Source organism: Neoarius graeffei, chromosome 4 (genome assembly GCF_027579695.1).
Source record: "Neoarius graeffei isolate fNeoGra1 chromosome 4, fNeoGra1.pri, whole genome shotgun sequence".
NCBI lineage: Eukaryota > Metazoa > Chordata > Actinopteri > Siluriformes > Ariidae > Neoarius > Neoarius graeffei.
This window is the reverse complement of record NC_083572.1, coordinates 74,411,604-74,432,235: the sequence shown is the minus strand read 5'-3', so window position 1 is coordinate 74,432,235 and position 20,632 is coordinate 74,411,604. Positions and strand designations below refer to the sequence as shown.

The following is a 20,632-nucleotide window of genomic DNA, read 5'->3' as shown; positions in this document are numbered from 1 at the left end:
TTTGTGGATGTCGTTTCATGAGAGAAAATCACCAAGACAGATATCAAAATCAGACATTAACACTAAATAAACTTGCATTTTTTTATTTAATTATTTGTTGTTGTTTTTTTTGTTGTTACATAGTCAAAAGAGGTGTCGGATCACCGGATCCAGTGTAAATAGCTGCCGGAGCCAACGCCCGAGGTTCCGGAGCGCGCTCCGGCTTGCTCCCCCTCAAATTAAGCGCTGTTTGTAGGACACTGCCTCTGATCTGTCCTACAGTCTACCAACAGCAAAGGAACACAACGCTAGCTAATGTCGTTAGCTAATAGCTATTACAGAAGAACAAAGAGGTTACAATGGGTTATTTTAGCCTATTTGGTTACACACTCGCCGCCACAGAATGTTAACAGCAATGTAATGCCTTTTCTGGCTAATTTTATTCGTCTTACCTCCAACAAAGTGGTCACTACACAAGCGCTGGTATGCCGAGGGCTGCCAATCTGTTAATGGCCGCTATCCATCTTCTCCGTCGGGATCCGATAAAATGATAACCCTTGCCTTGTTTGTTGATGGTTACTACATCCAGGTGCACAACAATATAGTGGCATGATGGAAGTCTTGCTGAAAATAAACACTTTCTTTGCTGCCGTTCCTCAATGCTGGCTGTGGTAAACTACTGGTAGTACACGTCCAAAATGGCGGCCGCGTTTGTCATGACGTCACGTGAAAAGGGTCTATACCGTTCCAATTTTCAGATATTCCTCCTGCTCTTCTTTTTCACTACTTCTTTACGTTTGTTATTTTAAGCCCTTGATGTCCAAATGGCTTGCTTGTGGGTCCAGATTTGCATTCTTTCCTCCAAACTATAGATTTTCCTTTTACTCTCACTCTTGTTACAGAGTAACTCAGAGCAGTTCCTGAAAATGTGCTTTCAAATAAATGAGTCCTAGCTTTGGGAGTTTTAAAGGGGTTAAATCACTTGCCTTAAAAAGTCTCAACGTGTCTGAGGATGAATTTCTTCTTGTATTTAACAATTCTTCGCCAAAGGTGTAGTGAAAATGGGTGAATAAAAACCGAAACGGAGTCGAGGTTATTGTTCACCGATATTCTCTGAGCCTGAGGCAGAGAATTGTTTTAGAATAAATACACAGGTGATGATTTCAAAAACAAAATCATATTAAAAAATAATTTATTTAAAACTTCAAAAGCAGTATGCAAACCGAATAAAGCTACGCGAAGACTTGACACTTGTCTGTGCCGATTCACATAAAATACTTGGTTTTGAAATCGATAAAATGAATCACAATTCCACCTTACCTTTCAATGGTTTTAGCCCAAACTTTGGAGCATCTTTTAGTGCTTTTAGGAACAGCATTTTCTTTCATCATTTGTAATTCTTCCTCACTTACTGTGACCAAGCGATTGGCCGCCATTTTGCCGAGTCGCTCGAGGTGATTATCGAGAAATAGTCTGAATTTCTCGACCAATCAGCACGCACAATTTTCTCTAATCACCTTAGCATTTGTACTAAAAGTATGTATAGCTGATTCATATAATAGATGTCTTATTTTATCTCAGTTTTATTTGTATAACACTTTTACCAATAGATATTATCGCAAAGTGACTTTACAAAAATTTGGATGTAGATTTAGATCCCTAATTAGCAAGCCAGTGGTGACGGTGGTAAAGAAAACTCCCTAAAGCTGGGCATACACTGTGCGATTTTTTTCAATCGTGGTATTCAGCTGCTGCTCACACTGTACGAGTGAATCGCAGGGGTAAACAGCACGCAGCTTACGATTCCTGTTCTCGCACTATATGATCCGATGCTAGGATGCGATCAGGATTTCAAACAGGTTTCATCCAATCGATCAGGAGGAGGTCGTGAGGTGTTAATCGCTTGTCGTTACCCCATGTATACTACACGATCCGAGACGCACAATTGAGCCAAAACTCGGCCCGATCTCCAAAATAGTCGCACGAGTGAAAATCGTGTCAAAATCAGGCCAAAAATCGCACAGTGTATGCCCGGCATAAGATGGCAAAAACCTTGAGAGGAACCAGACTCAAAAGGGAACCTGTCATCTTCTGGGTGATGCCGCATAGTGTGATTTTTTTTTTTTTTTTTTTTTTTTTTTACAGTGGTTATAAAAAGTGAGGTTTTTCTGATGTTTAAAAAAAAAATAAATGAGACCATGATAAATAATTTCAAAACTTTTCCCACCTTTAATGTGACCTATAACCTGTACAATTCAATTGAAAAACAAACAAATCTGTTAGGTGGAAAAACATCTCTCATCATCTCATTATCTCTAGCCGCTTTATCCTGTTCTACAGGGTCGCAGGCAAGCTGGAGCCTATCCCAGCTGACTACGGGCGAAAGGCGGGGTACACCCTGGACAAGTCGCCAGGTCATCACAGGGCTGACACATAGACACAGACAACCATTCACACTCACATTCACACCTACGGTCAATTTAGAGTCACCAGTTAACCTAACCTGCATGTCTTTGGACTGTGGGGGAAACCGGAGCACCTGGAGGAAACCCACGCGGACACGGGGAGAACATGCAAACTCCACACAGAAAGGCCCTCGCCGGCCACGGGGCTCGAGCCCAGGACCTTCTTGCTGTGAGGCGACAGCGCTAACCACTACACCACCGTGCCGCCCGTGGAAAAACATAAAAAATAAAAAATGTACAATAAGCTGGTTGCATAAGTGTGCACACCCTTAAACTAATACTTTGTTGAAGCACCTTTTGATTTAATTACAGCATTCAGTCTTTTTGGGTCGGAGTCTATCAGCCTGCCACGTCTAGACTTGGCAATATTTGCCCACTCTTCCTTGCAAAAGTGCTCCAAATCTGTCAGATTGCGAGGGCATCTCTTGTGCACAGCTCTCTTCAGGTTACTCCACAGATTTTTAATTGGATTTAGGTCTGGGCTCTGGCTGGGCCGTTCCAAAACTGTTTTGGGGTCATTGTCGTGCTGAAAGATGAAATTCCTCTTCAGCTTCAGCTTTCTCGCAGACACCTGAAGGTTTTGGGCCAAAATTGACTGGTATTTAGAATTGTTCATAATTCCCTCCACCTTGACTAAAGCTCCTGTGCCAGCTGAAGAAAAACAACCCCAAAACATGATGCTGCCACCACCATGCTTCACCGTGGGGATGGTGTTCTTTTAGTGATGCGCAGTGTTGTTTTTGCACCAAACATACCTTTTGGAATTGTGGCCAAAAAGTTCAACCTTGGTTTCATCAGATCATAACACATTTTCGTACATGCTTTTGGGAGAGTTGATGGTTATTTATTTATTTGCAAAATTTAGCCAGGCCTGGAGGGGGTTTTTTTGCCAGAAATTCCTGCAGCTCCTTCAGTGTTGCTGTCGGCCTCTCGGCAGACTCCCTGACCAGTTTTCGTCTTGTCTTTTCATCAATTTTGGAGGGACGTCCAGTTCTCGGTAACATCAGTGTTGTCCCATATTTTCTCCACTTCTTGATGCCTGTCTTCACTGTGCTCCATGGTACATCTAATGCCGTGGAAATGTTTTTGTCCCCTTCTCCTGACTGATACCTTTCAACACTGAGATCCCGTTGATGCTTTGTAAGCTCTCTGTGAACGCTGGCTTTTGCTGGAGGATGCAACGGAGTAAATGTCTGAACTTTATTTGGGGTTAATCGGAGTCATTTTAATTGATGGCAGGCGTGAACACAAAAAGACTGAATGCTGTAATTAAATCAAAAGATGCTTCAACAAAGTATTAGTTTAAGGGTGTGCACACTTATGCAACCGGCTTATTGTCCGTTTTTTTTTTTTTTTTATGTTTTTCCCCCAACAGATTTGTTTGTTTTTCAATTGAATTGTACAGGTTATAGGTCACATTAAAGGTGGGGAAAGTTTTAAATTAGTTATTGTGGTCTCTTTTTTTTTTTTTTTTTTTTTTTTTTTTTTTAACATCTGAAAAACCTATGGCGGCACGGTGGTGTAGTGGTTAGCGCTGTCGCCTCACAGCAAGAAGGTCCTGGGTTCGAGCCCCAGGGCCGGCGAGGGCCTTTCTGTGTGGAGTTTGCATGTTCTCCCCGTGTCCGCGTGGGTTTCCTCCGGGTGCTCCGGTTTCCCCCACAGTCCAAAGACATGCAGGTTAGGTTAACTGGTGACTCTAAATTGAGCGTAGGTGTGAATGTGAGTGTGAATGGTTGTCTGTGTGTCAGCCCTGTGATGACCTGGTGACTTGCCCAGGGTGTACCCCGCCTTTCGCCCGTAGTCAGCTGGGATAGGCTCCAGCTTGCCTGCGACCCTGTAGAAGGATAAAGCGGCTAGAGATAATGAGATGAGATGAGAAAAACCTATCATTTTAATGGGGTGTGTACACTTTTTATAGCCACTGTATGGTATATTGTCAAACAGTGCTAAATATGTTGAAATGATGTTCACTATGATCATGTTGTGAATAGCACAGTGCAGTGATTTTGAGTCCAGCGGCAGTTCTTGGGTACAGAGCTACAGTATCCAGGTGAGATTATTCAATAAAGCAAGTGAGAGACTTGAGCATAAAGTGTTTTGGGGAATCAAAATCTTCAGGGTATCCATATGGTACCATCCACTACAGCAGAAATGTACTGACTTCTGTGATGTCTCTTTAACCCACATGAAAATATTTCCTTGCTGTACTCAACAATAAATGAGTATAATAACAAGAAAGATATGGGTTGCCAAATCATCAGGCCATGTTTGAATGCGATGATGGGATTAGCAGTTCAGCTAATGTGCAGCTAATTACAAATCTTGTCGTAGGAGTTTGAAAGGAAGGTCATGATTATTTATGTACTCTTGAGTCACTCAGGAGCCTGAGCCGTGAGCGCACCTGCAGCTGGCTCACAGGTGATCTAGTAGGACCAGATAGCAAGCATGAACAAATTATTCTCTCTTTAAGCCAACATTAAGAAAAGCTGTATAATGTTATATACTCTAATGTGTATTAGTCTTTCAGTGATCGCCAGCTCGGGTCAGTCTGCAGTACGCTCATGATTGTTCTGTTTATGCACTTGGTAGCGAAGTTGCATCGCTTGAATAGTTGAACAGTGTCTGTGTATGGAGTTGTAATTCTCTTGGCTCGTCTGTGCTCTGATTGGCAGGTCCAGAGATCACCGACGAGCTGGTGAAGGTCCTTAGAAAGCGATTGGATGAGGCCACACTTGACATCATCACTGTGATGCTGGTTAGAAACTGCAAACTGACTCCTGCAGATGTAGAGGTACTCACGACCTCTTCCTTTACTTCCAGTACCAGTCAAAAGTTTGGACAGCGCTGCTGTTTCAGAGGGTTTTCTGTATTTTGACACTGTAGAGATCAAAACTATGAACATATGGAACATGTATGGAATGATGTGGTCAACAAAATATGATTCATAGTTGAGATTCTTCACAGTAGACACTGTTTACCTTCATGGCGCTTTGCACACTATTGGCCTTATCTGAACCAGCTTCATGAGGTAGTCACCTGGAATGCTTTTCAATTAACAGGCATGCCTGGTCAAAAGTTAATTAGTGCAATTTCTTGCCTTCTTAATATGTTTGAGATCAAAAAGTAAATATACAATAAATAGATTAGATTCAACTTTGTCATTGCACATGTCGCAGGTACAAGGCGACAAACTGCAGATTGCATCGAACCAGAAGTGCATAGCAGTAAATAACATAAGTGTAATTTATTTTTCTTGCGGTCCGGTTTCCATCAAATCCCACGCTCTGATTGGCTGGCGAGCGGGTCCGTATCCTACGGTACGGACCCCGGTTACGTACCTCTGGCGACTTGCTCGTTCACAACAACAACAAACATAGTAGCAATTTATGTCATTTATTTTCGCATTTCTCAGGAGAATAACATTAATTTTACAGCATGGATAGCGATAACGACAGCGTTCACAGCGAAAGCGAGTTTTACTACCCTGAGGAAGAAGAAATAAAAGAAAACATTTCAGGAGAAACCTAAAAACCTGTAACTTGCTAACGCCGAGCAAAAACATGGCTGGATCCTGAAAGACTGACTCAGTTTTGTATAAATAGGGGACTACATAGGTGGCAAAATATAGCTTTTTTTTTTTTCTGCCATGGAAGTGCACTTGTATATCGAGGAGGAAGCCATTTGCATTACCGCCGTGAATGAGGATTCAAAATGGCAGCTCGGCTCGGTTTTCCCTTTCGGGCGCTCTCGTTTTCTGTTAGAATTTGGTAAAAGGAAAAAAATATATATATATTATTTACCAGCTTAAGGTCGGTCCGTATGGTAAAATACCGTGACCTCGGCCTTGAATACTTTCAAGACCTCGGCCATGGTTTTTCACGATACGGACCTCCCAGCTGGTAAATAACATGGATATAAATTTAAATGTACAGAAATTACAGGGTATGGAATGGTATGATATAGATATTTACAGTATGTACAAATGTGTGATATGAATTTACTATCGTGCTATGATATAGATATTTGTGGTATATACAAAATGCGGTATGAATAAACAGTCGTGCAAATGGTGATAGTGCAGTGAAGTCAGTTCAAGTCAATTCAGTTTGGTTTGGGAGGGTTGGTGAGTGTGTGTGTGTGGTGGTTTGGGGGGGGGTTTCAGCAGTGAGACAGATGAAGGAAAAAAACTGTTCCTGAACCTGGTGGTTCTGGTCCGAAGGCTCCTGTAGCGCCTTTCAGGGGTCAGGAGAGTGAAAATAACCCTATTCCACAACTGTAGTAATCTATATTATGTCAAGAACCGCTCAGCTAAGTAAAGAGAAACTACGTCCATCGTTACTTTTAAGACACAAAGTGTCTTTTAATTAATAAACATAAAGAGAAAAATTTAATTCAAACCAGTGTCCAAATCTTCTCTGCCTCCAAATAGACTACTGCATGTGGATCGATTTTTCCTTTCAAAAGTAATAATACTTTTGAAAATGAACGCTGTAATGCGATCATTCATTTGTAAATAATTTTATGCTAGATTTCCAAAGCAGCTCAAGAGTTTTAACTGAACCATCTTTTGTATTTTGAGGAGTATTAATTAAGCAGGGGACTGCACAAAGATAATGAGGTGGGACTGAAAGAGTCACAAGTTGTGGCTAGAAACTGTCAAAATTGTTCTCATACAATTCTGTGGCCCCATGCATAACCTGATAACCCACATATTTTTAAAAATGAGAAAATTGAATCTGAATATAATAATCCGTAAATTTGATATCAGTCAACCAGACATAGATTTGAGTTTTGTAAGGGTTTCATTAACATGTCTCCAGTTAGTCTGAAAATTGCACTGGTGAAAATTTTAAACAGCTAAGAAAAATACAGATAAAAATATGTGGGTTATCAGGTTCATGCATGGGGCCACAGAATTGTAGGCTGCTCCCTAAATTCTTAGTGAAGCGTGAAGTATCGACTGATTTTCAGATGAATTGTAATTTTTTTTTTTTAAATGCAAGGATCTTGAACACAAAATATAATAAATATTAAATATCTGTGTTGCAAACTCTATTGCTTTTAAATATCTGTATCTGGAGTTGAACTGGGAGTGGGCATAGCCTGGACTGAAATTTTGTTCATTCATTATTATTTTTTAAAATGCGAACCCTACAACTCTGTCCCTCGCAATGGTCGAGATCACAATTGGTCTCAACCCGATACCCTGTTCCTAGCAAACATGGGTGACTGAGTAAATGGCCGGATACCGAGTGATCATGTCAAGTTTAAAGTAAAAAAAAAAAAAAAACATGGAATGAATGTACAAGCTGATATTTAAAAAAACAAACAAAAAAACCCCGCAAATACCGGTATACACTGCTCTGGGTATGAACTGTGTGGGCAGTGAGGAGTAGTGGCTCTATAAATGTGCTTTTCGGGTCGGCTTGTATAGAAAAATGATTAAAAAAAAATATGGAGCCGAGTAGAGTAATGTTTAGGTTGAGCTACTGGAACAAACCACAGATGATGGACGATAAAACACCTCCTATTCGTATCTGTGTTTGTATCCATTTAGAACATATTTTCATTCCGAATAATGGATTCGTATTCAGTTACGTCTGTAGCGTACACGTACGGAATATTAACTTGACATCATTGCAGCAGCGCACACAGCAACGTTGTTATTTATTTGAGGTTAGGCCGATCTGAGATTGTTCATCATTGAATAAGTTACAAAAATAAATGCTTTTCTTGTTTGAGTTTAGTTACTAAAGGTATTCACAGTGCACAAGTGTCGTGCACTTCAGCATCAAAAGCATGCATTTTGTGAGATCACCGAATGTATCTCCTTTTGCACATTTTTTTTTTGAAAATATTCTCTCTCTTGCTCTCTCTTTTTTCTTTCTCTCCTTTCTCTGCAGTTTATTCAGCCTCCTGGTTCTGCTCCTACTGAGGTAATGGAGTTCAGTCTGCCTCAACACAGCATCTCGTGGATCCAAGCCTTGGCCCATTATCTCCGTCAGAATCTGCTCATCTTCCTGCACATTCCCAAATACACAGACAGCAACATGGAGCACCACTTCAAGGTAACTTTTACACTCTGTGTGCCCTTTGCTGCTTCACGTGGACTCCTGCACTCACATACTGGTTTTAATGCACTCTGGACTTGCAGTTTGTTCAAATGGCTCACTCTTCCATGGTTACATGGTGAATTCCGAAAAATAAACACACAAAAAAAAAAGTTGTGTGGTGTAATAGGGTTAGGTCAGGGTGAATTAATGAAGGGCTGTTCTTTTCAAATCCCAGCAATTCAACGTCCGAAAATAATTTTGAGAAGTGCTGGAAAAGTTTCAACTTGAATATGCTGGCAACTTTTTTTTTTTCCTTTTCCTCATTGCTCAGTCTCTCAGTGTCAATCAATCCACCCACCTCTCTCTCTCTCTCTCTCTCTCTCTCTCTCTTTCTTTTTTTTCAGCACTACTTTCATGTGAGCAGCGATCTGCCGGATTCTGATATCTACCTTTACAACAAGCCTGGAGGCCAAGGAACAGGTGGCAAAGGTACATTCTCTCAGCTCCACCACACTCTGCTGCTTCCTGTTTCTCAATCTGTCTGTCTGATTTATTGGTTTACTTACTTACTTACAGAATACTTTGTTGACATGAGAATGGACAGTAATTTTGAATTGCCACAGTGTGCTTATTAATACTTATAAGTATTAATGAACAGTAAAAACGAGAGGTTTAACATTTTAAAGTCCGAAACCTGGAAATCAGAAAACTGTTAAACCCTAATAACATGGCTACTAATTTCACAGCAAATAAGTATGTGGTGGTGGTGGTGTTTGAGATATTATTATTATTATTATTATTATTATTATTATTATTATTATTATTATTATTATCTCATCTCATTATCTGTAGCCACTTTATCCTGTTCTACAGGGTCGCAGGCAAGCTGGAGCCTATCCCAGCTGACTACGGGCGAAAGGCAGGGTACACCCTGGACAAGTCGCCAGGTCATCACAGGGCTGACACATAGACACAGACAACCATTCACACTCACATTCACACCTACGCTCAATTTAGAGTCACCAGTTAACCTAACCTGCATGTCTTTGGACTGTGGGGGAAAACGGAGCACCCGGAGGAAACCCACGCGGACACGGGGAGAACATGCAAACTCCGCACAGAAAGGCCCTCGCCGGCCACGGGGCTCAAACCCGGACCTTCTTGCTGTGAGGCGACAGTGCTAACCACTACACCACCGTGCCGCCCATTATTATTTTTATTATTATTATTATTACCTCACCCGGAACGGCGTCCACCAGGAGGCGAGGTATTGTTTTTGGTGGGGTTTGTTTGTTTGTTTGTTTGTTACTTGCAAAAATCTCAGATTTTCGCAAGCATGTTGATTGGTCTGTTTGTTGTTTGTTTTGGTCCTCTAGCTTCGTCGTTTCTTGACCAGTCTTGACCAAAATGCACAGGACAGCTCATTAGGGTCACATAAAGACATCGTTATTTTTTGGTGGGTCAAGGTCAAATTTTGTAAAAACACCTAATCAGCCATAACTTCTGTTTCTTTGTGATTTTCGCAAGTATCGTGCTCTGCACGACACTTCATTTCTTTGTTTCTTTTTTTTGTTGTTGTTAGCAACATTACGGGAAAATGGCTGGACCAATCTAAATGAAACTTTCAGGATAGATGAGGATTGGTCTCAAATAGAACCTCCAACATTTTGAGGGTCATCCGCTCAAGGTCACCAAAAAGGTCCAAAATCATAGTTATTATAGATTTACTACAGAATTATATGTAAGGAAATCTTAGCGCCTCTGAAGAGCTCTTTAGTTGCACTGAAAAACAAACAAACAAAAAAGTGCTACCAGGTGAGGTTTGTTTCGCCTGGCAGCACTTAATAATATCATTATTATTTATTATTATTATTTCCTGACTGGCTTTAATCATAAACAGAGGAAAGACACAGTTAGCAGCTCACTGTCTGTTTCCTCCTGCTCCGTTTGAGATTATCCAAAAAAAAAAAAAAGTGAGCCGAGTGATACTGATTTAAGATTAATATAGGCCAAATGAAGAGTTTTGGAGGAACCAAAGTTTACTAATGATAGGGATTGACTGAGTGATGCTGATCTGTAACCTCCTTTGCTTCATTGTAAGCAGTATATAAGAAGTTGCCACTATTCTTATAGAAAGCTAAAACTGTGATTGTGTATGAATAATTAGTGACTTTCTCTATATATGTACCTCACCAGAAATTCTCCTCTTTTGATTTAAAGTAAGTGCTCCTAATCTTGGATAAATCTTATATAATCTAAAGCTTTACCCAGATATCTAGGATAATCATTTTGTATTTTCATGTTTGATTTCCTGTAAGCACATCCTGGGAAGCAGAGAGAGGATTTTTATTTTCAGCCCTTAAACTTCAGGCTTATTATTCAGTTATTTATCTTAACGCTTTTATGATTATTATTATTATTATTATTATTATTATTATTATTATTATTATTATTATTATTATTCAATAACTCCAGTAAAATTCATATTAAAGGTGTAGAGTTACAAGAGACAGGAAATGAATTTTAGACCCCCTGACTGAGTTGTAGAGATTTATATAAGAGAGTGTGGGCACAAAATTCTTCTCAGCTCAGATCAACACTTCATGTCAGCCAGGCCAGAGCACAGCTAAACACGAGAAACACACTGCTTGGCCCAAAAACAAACAAAAAAAATCGCAACACGGTAATATTTTGTTGGACCGCATTTAGCTTTGCCTGTGGTGCGCATTCACCATGGCATTATTTCAACAACCTTATGCAACGTCACATTTATTTCCATCCAGAGTTCCATTAATTTTTTTGCTGGGAAATCTTGATTTGATGCATGGACAGTCGAACAACTCCATAGAGTCTTCTCCAGTACATCCCAAAGACTTTCAATGGGGTTAAGGTCAGGACTCTGTGGTGGCTAATTCATGTGTGAAAATAATTCCTCATGTTCCCTGAACCACTCATTCACAATGTGAGCCTGATAAATCCTGGCATTGTTGTCTTATTATATGCCTGCACCATCAGGGAAGAAAAAATCCATTGCTCATTCAGACAGTCGGCTGACTTCATTTTATTGCCACATAACGTTGCTGAGACTCGACCTGACCAACTGAAGCAACCCCAAAGCATAACACTGCCTCCAGAGACTCGTACTGTGGCCACTATGAATGATGGATGCATCACTTCATGTGATTCCCTTCTGACCTTGATGCTCCCATCACGCTGGAACAGGGTAAATCTGAACTCATCAGACCACATGACCTTGTTCCATTGCTCCAGATTCCAGCTGTTATGCTCTCGAGCAAACTGAAGCCTTTTCTTCTAATTATCCTCACTGACCAGTGGTTTTCTGATAGCCACACAGCTGTTTAGTCCCAATCCTGCGAGTTCTCATCACATTGTGCATGTGGAAATGCTCTTACTATAGACCCCTTCGCATGTTTGTAAACAAGCCGACGGTTGCCAGGATGCGCGCGCAGCCTGGACTCAGAAACAATGGCGCTGCCCATAGACCGGCATTATGAGCTGTCAGATTATGCAAAACAATTGTTACAAGATCGAGAATGCTACATAAATAAGTTAACTCTAACAAGTGGACATCGCCTACCGGATCCTCTCCTCCCAAAATCTGTCCCTCTGAGTTACATGTTGATCCTGGGATTGAGATGCTGGCCTCTTCTGCCCCTCGGACCTGCTTGATCCATCCTGGTACCCTGTGTCTGGTCGGAGTTTTATCGCACCGCTCCTGTGAAGGACGGCCCTATGAGGACAGTTGAGGGTTATACCTGTTAAAACTGTTAATATTATAGTCAGGCTGTCTGTTGTTGCCCAAATGAGGATGGGTTCCCTTTTGAGTCTGGTTCCTCTCGAGGTTTCTTCCTCATGTCGTCTGAGGGAGTTTTTCCTTGCCACTGTCGCCACAGGCTCGCTCATTGGGGATAGATTAGGGATAAAATTAGCTCATGTTTTAAGTCGTTCAAATTCTGTAAAGCTGCTTTGCGACAATGTTTATTGTTAAAAGCGCTATACAAATAAACTTGATTTGATTTGATATTTAATTAAAGAGTGGACGGACGATGTTAGTAAGTTCCCTGGTATACAATGGCCAGATATATACTCGTACCTTATTGACAAGACTTCAGTGTACACCCACGAAAAACTTCATGCCTACAAATCTTTAGACGCATATGATTATGTTCTGTGCGGGCATGTACAACTTGATTAACAATGGGACATTCATATTCATTTTGTTTTAATCAAATTATGCCAGTGACGTGATGGCAATGTGGCTTTAGCTACAACAGCAAATATCAACACTAAACAGCAATTTGCAGGAGGTGATGGCATGAAAGGAATGATAGTGTAAAGAGTGCAGCTAAGAGAAATCAGAGCTGCATAAAAAGCGAGAGGCAGAGAGCAGAAATGAAACTGAACGGGGCGGGAGCTAGGTTAGAGCAGTCAACGCAAGTTGGCATTTAGAGCGAGGGCACACAATTTTACCTTTCCATCCTTGCTTTAAAATTGTGATTTTCGGCATACACAAATAATGATGGCACAAAATCTCTCCTACAAACAAAATTGCATGCAAAGCTAAGTTAACATGCTAACAATATTCATTACATTGTGTAACTATGACCCAGCTAATCAGACAAACGTTACCAAAGTATTTTGCTACATCAATAAACGAAGACTAGAAAGAATAAAAAAGAAAGATTTAATAAATAGCCTGATCTTACCTGTGATGAAGTGGGCGCTGCAAACCCGCGCATTTTTGATGGTGCTTTCATCCCAGTCTACACGTTTGATGGCTTGTAGTCATAGACGTCGGTGATTTTTTTTGGAATGGGTGAGATCCTGCTGGAATTCTGAACATTTTAACCCCATCACTGCTACGATTCTGACACCCGAAAACACAACAACTAGGCATTTCTGAGTCTTTTTTGGGTCCAGGCTGCGCGCGCAATTTCCGCTTACGTATGAATGACGTTTACTGCGAAGGGGTCTATTACTATTAAATGTAGCTATGATTTTCTACTGGTGATTTTATATAATTTTATGCCTCCGCCACCGTAAGGTGCAGGAGGCATTATGTTTTCGGGTTGTCCGTGCGTCCGTCCGTGCCTGCGTGCGTCCGTCTCAAAACCTTGTGAACGCAATATCTCAAAGGCTAATGAAAGGAATTTCACCAAACTTTCACCATTTCTGCACTTTGGAACAAACATGAACTGATTAGATTTTGAGATCAAAAGGTCTAAGGTCAAGGTCACTGTGAGGTCAAATGTCTGTCCGAAAACCTTGTGAAAACAATATCTCCAAGGCTGATACAAGTAATTTCACCAGGTCAAGATTACTGTGAGGTCAAATGTCCATCCCCAAATCACAACTTAATAAGGCGTGTAGTCTACCGGGCGGAGGCATCCCCATCGACGCTGTTGGCATCGAGTTCTATCTAGTTTTTTTTATTAATTTTTTTTTTTTTTTAAGGATTTGACTTCAAATGTTTCAGTGATCTCTGATCATGGTCAGTCAAGGTTTTATTATTATTTTTTTCCAACCACATTTATTCTGTAAAGTTGACGGTTCACCACTGTCCTTCCAGGTTTTAAGTGTGTGTTGGTCAGTTTTTAACTCGGTTCTAGTAATTTCAGCAATCTCCTTAGTCGTTTTCTTTGCAGGGCAGCACAGTGGTGTAGTGGTTAGCACTGTTGCCTCACAGCAAGAAGGTTCTGGGTTCGAGCCCAGTGGTCGGCGAGGGCCTTTCTGTGTGGAGTTTGCATGTTCTTGCCATGTCTGCGTGGGTTTCCTCCGGGTGCTCCGGTTTCCCCCACAGTCCAAAGACATGCAGGTTAGGCTAACTGGTGGCTCTAAATTGACCGTAGGTGTGAATGAGAGTGCGAATGGTTCCCGATGTGTCAGCCCTGTGATAACTTGGCGACTTGTCCAGGTGTAACCCCGCCTCTCGCCCATAGCTTGCCTGCGACCCTGTACAGGATAAGTGGCTACAGATAATGAATGGATGGATGTTTTCTTTACTTGATGCAGACCAATAATTTGACCCTTCTGAAACACAGTAACACAAGTTTTCCCACGATCACAGGATACGCCTTTTGACATGGTTGTTAAAGAAATGAGAAGCTACTCACTGCATCAGTTAGGTTTAAAAGATCTGTTGCAAAGAATTATCCAATCAAAGGCTGTTAAGTATTTGCTTATTTCAATCCAAATGGTGACTTTTCATGGATACAAACGGCGCGCCTTTTGGCATATGCCGCCTTTTTCACGGCTGTCTGGGGGACTTATGTGAATCGTGCAGATCCGATGAGGGTTTTTTTTTTGGGGGGGGGGGGGGGGGGGGGGCGTTGGAGTGTCTGATTTATAATTTCATCAAAGCAAATTCTGTATTAAAATAACTAAATAAGCAAATGCCGTTACAGTCCATGAAACATAGGAAGTATAAGTATGAGAAGAAAACAGTAAATCAGAAAGCTGCACACGTAAAGCCAATTACGTAACTTACGTTGGACTGATGGAAATCCTTGCGCGTGCAGTGAAGTGCAGCCAGCAGCAGATAATGGCACGCAGCCAATTGGCTTTACGTGCGCAGCTTTCTGATTTACTGTTTTCTTCTCATACTTATACTTCCTATGTTTCATGGACTGTAACGGCATTTGCTTATTTAGTAATTTTAATACAGAATTTTCTTTGATGAAATTATAATCAGACACTCCAACGCCCCCCCACCCCTCCAAAAAAAAAAAAAAAAAAGATCGGATCTGCACGATTCACACAAGTCCCCCAGACAGCCGTGAAAAAGGCGGCATCCGCCAAAAGGCGCGCCGTTTGCATCCATGTTTTTATTCGCCAGACCGTGTGGACTGAATCCGTGTAATGTTATTAATCCTACAGTGGTGGACTGAAAAGACTGCCCATTTGATGGACTTTAAACTGTGATAGTGTGCAAATCATTCAAAAGCGTTTTAAATCCATATTAGAAGTTTAACATCATTAAGTAGAGTAGCACCAGTACTTCACCAGCAAGAAGTGAAACAGAGTCATGCACCATGGAACCCGAGCAGCGGGTCTGTTTTGTACACTGGTGATAATTGGCTGAAGAGTAGAGGACTTTTGCAGTGAAAGCTGTGAGCTTGTCTGAGAAAAGGAACAGGCGAATCCTGACACTGAATAAATTCTCTATTTAGAGGGGCAAGTTAGGAAGAAATGCGAACGAAAGAGGAAATCCAGTGATTTACATTCTTTTCGTTGACTACTGTAGTATCTCAAGCAGCAAGAGAAACACCCCTGTGCTTTCCTTTGATTGGATGTGGAAGGCACCAGTACTGGATGTACACTAAAACCTATAAGCAGCAAATCAACAGTCCTTAACAGAAAGAAGCGAGAGAAAACATGTATTCTCTAGTGCTGAGGGACCAAGGTCTTCCAGTGAATCTGTTCCAAGGAAAAGGGAAAAGAATCGCTGCACAATTTCCTAAGTGTACTGTTCATTTGGTACACTTTCTTCTTTCTTTCTAGCAAGCAGCTCGTTAATCAGTCAGCTGAAGAGGAGTGTGATATGGTGATGGTCTTAGGTGCAGCTCCCTCCTGCCACATACACTAAGGCTACATCCACATGACAATGGCAACGAGATTTTTTTTTTTAGCAGGTAAAAAAAATATCGCGTCCACATGGGCAACGGATCAGTAAAATATCAGGTACATATGGCAACGCAGTGCTTGCTGAAAACGATGCAATACACATGCCACACCTCTACGTGCGCTGTAAGACGGTCCCATCGGAGACACCAGAACAATAGAAGAAGTAGGACGCATGCGCATAAACCCCTTCTTCTACCCGGTGTGAATGAATGAGTGAGTGAGTGCTGCTTGTTCTAGTCATGTGGTTGTGACGTCATCGTAAACAAATCCGTTCTACTCATCCAGACGACTTCGCAACGGCGCAGTTGACAGATTTTTCCACTCTGGAACCCGTTCTCGTTTTGGGGCACCCAAAACGCCGGTGCCGTGTGGACGCCAGGCTGAAACAATAAAAAATTTTATCGGATTCACCTGAATCTGTTGCCGTGTGGACAGGGCCTAAGCTTTAATTGTTCTTTATATGAACAGCTCGATTGTTCAGAAGATGTTAAGATGATTTTGGTCACTGTCCCATGTGCTGGATGCGAACCCTAACCCTGTGTCTGTGTCCATGGGGCTGATCTCATTATTCATTCATAAGTCCTTACTTCTAGAAAACAGATAAGGGTGACAGTGTTACCGAAGTAGAGAACCACTGCTGTCCAGTACTACTGGTGCTCAGTGGGCGAGAAGGGCATCAGGTGAGAGGGATAGTGGGTATGTGGGATGGTGGGTGAGGAAGATGAATGAGACAGTCTGTAGGTGAGATGGTCATCAGCTGTAAGGGACAGCATGCGAGACAGGAAATGGGTGAGACAGATGATCGTGTGCTTCAATCATCTCTCATCCACTGTCTGTCTCCCTTACTGCCCGTCTCCGAGGGTAAGACAGTTGATGAGCGAGGCAGGCAGAGGGTAATACAGTTACTGGGTGAGATCTTGATTGGGTGAAACTCACTGAAGATGTTTAGTGAGACAGGCTGCAGGAGAGAGAGAGAGATGATGAGTGAGACTTTAATCATTTTAATCTGTGCAGATTTATACTACGCAAGCTCTATGCATTGCTATTACATTTTGGTCACCGCTGTTCAGTTGGTGTACAAAATTTCTATTTATCCCCCGCCCAAACGAAGTTTGGCAGGGGATATAGTTTTCATTTCCAGGCCATATCTTTAAAACTACTGAAGATATGTTCATGAAACTTTGTAGACATATCAAGCAACCTGTGAACTGGTGCCTTTTGCTATTTTGGATTTTTAGAAAAAAGTATTTTTCAAATTTTTCCATAAAAAGTAGATTTTGACTTAGTTTCTAAGAGCAATGTTCGTTTCCGGAGCATATATCCAAAACTATTCATGATATGGATTTGAAACTTGGTCTACATGTTAACAAGGTGATGTAGATGTGCCTTTTCATACTAAGAAATGTAAATTTTTCATGTTTCCATGGAAACAATTTCAGACTTACGTCTCTCAGGTTAGTCTTAGGGGTAGGTTTTGTTTCCGGAGCAGAACTTAAAAACTATGAGTGGTATGGTCTTGAAAGTTGGTATAGGTGTTGATTTTAGTAATGTATACGAGGGTAAGTCAAAAAGTTCTAAGACAAATTGAAAAAAAAATCTTTATTTACGAAAATAACAAAGCTATTTCTCTACATATCCTCCATTTAAGTCGAAACACTTCTGCAAGTGGTGTTTCCATCGGGGAATTCCTTCTTTGTAGAATTCTGGGGGATGTCTTTCACACCTTTTTGAAATTATAACATCTGTCTTAGAACTTTTTGACTTACCCTCGTATGTGCCTTTTGATACTAAGAAATGTGAGAAATTTGAATTTTTAGCTCACCTGGACCAAAGGTCTGGTGGGTTTATGCCATGGGCTGCTGAGATCAGTGTAAAGAGGTAGGGTTGGTTTCCTGCAGTACAACTTGGAAAAATGTGGCACGTACAGTGGTGCTTGAAAGTTTGTGAACGCTTGAAAGTTTGTGAATTTTCTATATTTCTGCATAAATATGACCTAAAACATCATTAGATTTTCACACAAGTCCTAAAAGTAGATAAAAAGAACGCAGTTATGTAAACAAATGAGACAAAAATATTATATTTGGTCATTTATTTATTGAGGAAAATGATCCAATATTACATATCTGTGAGTGGCAAAAGTATGTGAACCTCTAGGATTAGCAGTTAATTTGAAAGTGAAATTAGAGTCAGGTGTTTTCAATCAATGGGATGACAATCAGGTGTGAGTGGGCACCCTGTTTTATTTAAAGAACAGGGATCTATCAAAGTCTGATCTTCACAACACATGTTTGTGGAAGTGATTCATGGCACGAACAAGGGAGATTCCTGAGGACCTTAGAAAAAGCATTGTTGATGCTCATCAGGCTAGAAAAGGTTACAAAACTATCTCTAAAGAGTTTGGACTCCACCAATCCAGTCAGACAGATTGTGTACAAATGGAGGAAATTCAAGACCATTGTTACCCTCCCCAGGAGTGGTTGACCAACAAAGATCACTCCAAGAGCAAGGCGTGTAATAGTTGGCGAGGTCACGAAGGACTCCAGGGTAATTTCTAAGCAACTGAAGGCCTCTCTCACATTGGCTAATGTTAATGTTCATGAGTCCACCATCAGGAGAACACTGAACAACAATGGTGTGCATGGCAGGGTTGCAAGGAGAAAGCCACTGCTCTCCAAAAAGAACATTGCTACTTGTCTGCAGTTTGCTAAAGGTCATGTGGACAAGCCAGAAGGCTATTGGAAAAATGTTTTGTGGACAGATGAGACCAAAATAGAACTTTTTGGTTTAAATGAGAAGCGTTATGTTTGGAGAAAGGAAAACACTGCATTCCAGCATAAGAACCTTATCCCATCTGTGAAACATGGTGGTGGTAGTATCATGATTTGGGCCTGTTTTGCTGCATCTGGGCCAGGACAGCTTGTCATCATTGATGGAACAATGAATTCTGAATTATACCAGCGAATTCTAAAGGAAAATGTCAGGACATCTGTCCATGAACTGAATCTCAAGAGAAGGTGGGTCATGCAGCAAGACAACGACCCTAAGCATACAAGTCATTCTACCAAAGAATGGTTAAAGAAGAATAAAGTTAATGTGTTGGAATGGCCAAGTCAAAGTCCTGACCTTAATCCAATTGAAATGTTGTGGAAGGACCTGAAGCGAGCAGTTCATGTGAGGAAACCCACCAACATCCCAGAGCTGAAGCTGTGCTGTATGGAGGAATGGGCTAAAATTCCTCCAAGCCAGTGTGCAGGACTGATCAACAGTTACCGGAAACGTTTAGTTGCAGTTATTGCTGCACAAGGGGGTCACACCAGATACTGAAAGCAAAGGTTCACATACTTTTGCCACTCACAGATATGTAATATTGGATCATTTTCCTCAATAAATAAATTACCAAGTATAAAATCTTTGTCTGGGCGGCACGGTGGTGTAGTGGTTAGCGCTGTCGCCTCACAGCAAGAAGGTCCGGGTTCGAGCCCCGTGGCCTGCGAGGGCCTTTCTGTGAGGAGTTTGCATGTTCTCCCCGTGTCCGCGTGGGTTTCCTCCGGGTGCTCCGGTTTCCCCCACAGTCCAAAGACATGCAGGTTAGGTTAACTGGTGACTCTAAATTGACCGTAGGTGTGAATGTGAGTGTGAATGGTTGTTTGTCTCTATTGCCCCTTTTGCACCAAAGCAGTTCCAGGGCTGGTTCGGGGCCAGTGCTTAGTTTGGAACCGGGTTTTCTGTTTCCACTGACAAAGAACTGGCTCTGGGCCAGAAAAACCGGTTCCAGGCTAGCACCAACTCTCTGCTGAGCCAGAGGAAAGAACCGCTTACGTCAGCGGGGGGGCGGAGTTGTTAAGACCAACAACAATAACAAGACCACGAAAGATCGCCATTTTTAAGCGCCGAGAAGTAGCAGCTGTACAAACGCGAAGTCATCCATTATTATTATTGTTGTTGCTGCTGCTTCTTCCGTGTTGTTTTTGCTTCGATGTTTGCGCCAAGGTTTATGCAAACATAGCGACGTAACTGACGTATGCAGCGACGTAATGACGTGGCTTCCCTTAGCACCCCGAGCTATGGAAAAGCAAACTGGTTTTCAGCCGACTCGCAAGTTGAACGAGTTGTGAACCAGCACAAGCACTGGCCCCGAACCAGCCCTGGAACTGATTTGGTGGAAAAGGGGTATATGTGTCAGCCCTGTGATGACCTGGCGACTTGTCCAGGGTGTACCCCGCCTTTCACCCGTAGTCAGCTGGGATAGGCTCCAGCTCGCCCGCGACCCTGTAGAACAGGATAAAGCGGCTAGAGATAATGGATGGCTGGATGGAAGATTCAAAATAAAACGTTTCTATGCAATATGATTTGCTGGCATCTTTGTTCCAGCTATTTTATCTCCGTTTTAACAGACCAGGGTTACTCTACCCCCAGGCACTTCAGCTTGGTCCATTTTGTGCCTTTCTTAAAAGGCAACTCATGAAGCATATGCAATTCTGTATGGGTCGT

At 41.7% G+C, this 20,632-nt stretch overlaps 1 protein-coding gene across 13 annotated transcripts in view; it reads left to right on the top strand.

Annotated features, from left to right (window-relative positions):
• Positions 1–20,632, top strand: part of szt2 (SZT2 subunit of KICSTOR complex) — a 290,455-nt gene that overhangs the window by 139,864 nt on the left and 129,959 nt on the right. For all 13 annotated transcript variants that reach the window (XM_060919698.1, XM_060919695.1, XM_060919703.1 and 10 more), the window contains 3 exons: positions 5,117–5,235; positions 8,348–8,512; positions 8,902–8,986. In XM_060919698.1, coding sequence (XP_060775681.1) covers positions 5,117–5,235; positions 8,348–8,512; positions 8,902–8,986 — 369 coding nt within the window. The remainder of the gene's footprint in view (positions 1–5,116; positions 5,236–8,347; positions 8,513–8,901; positions 8,987–20,632) is intronic.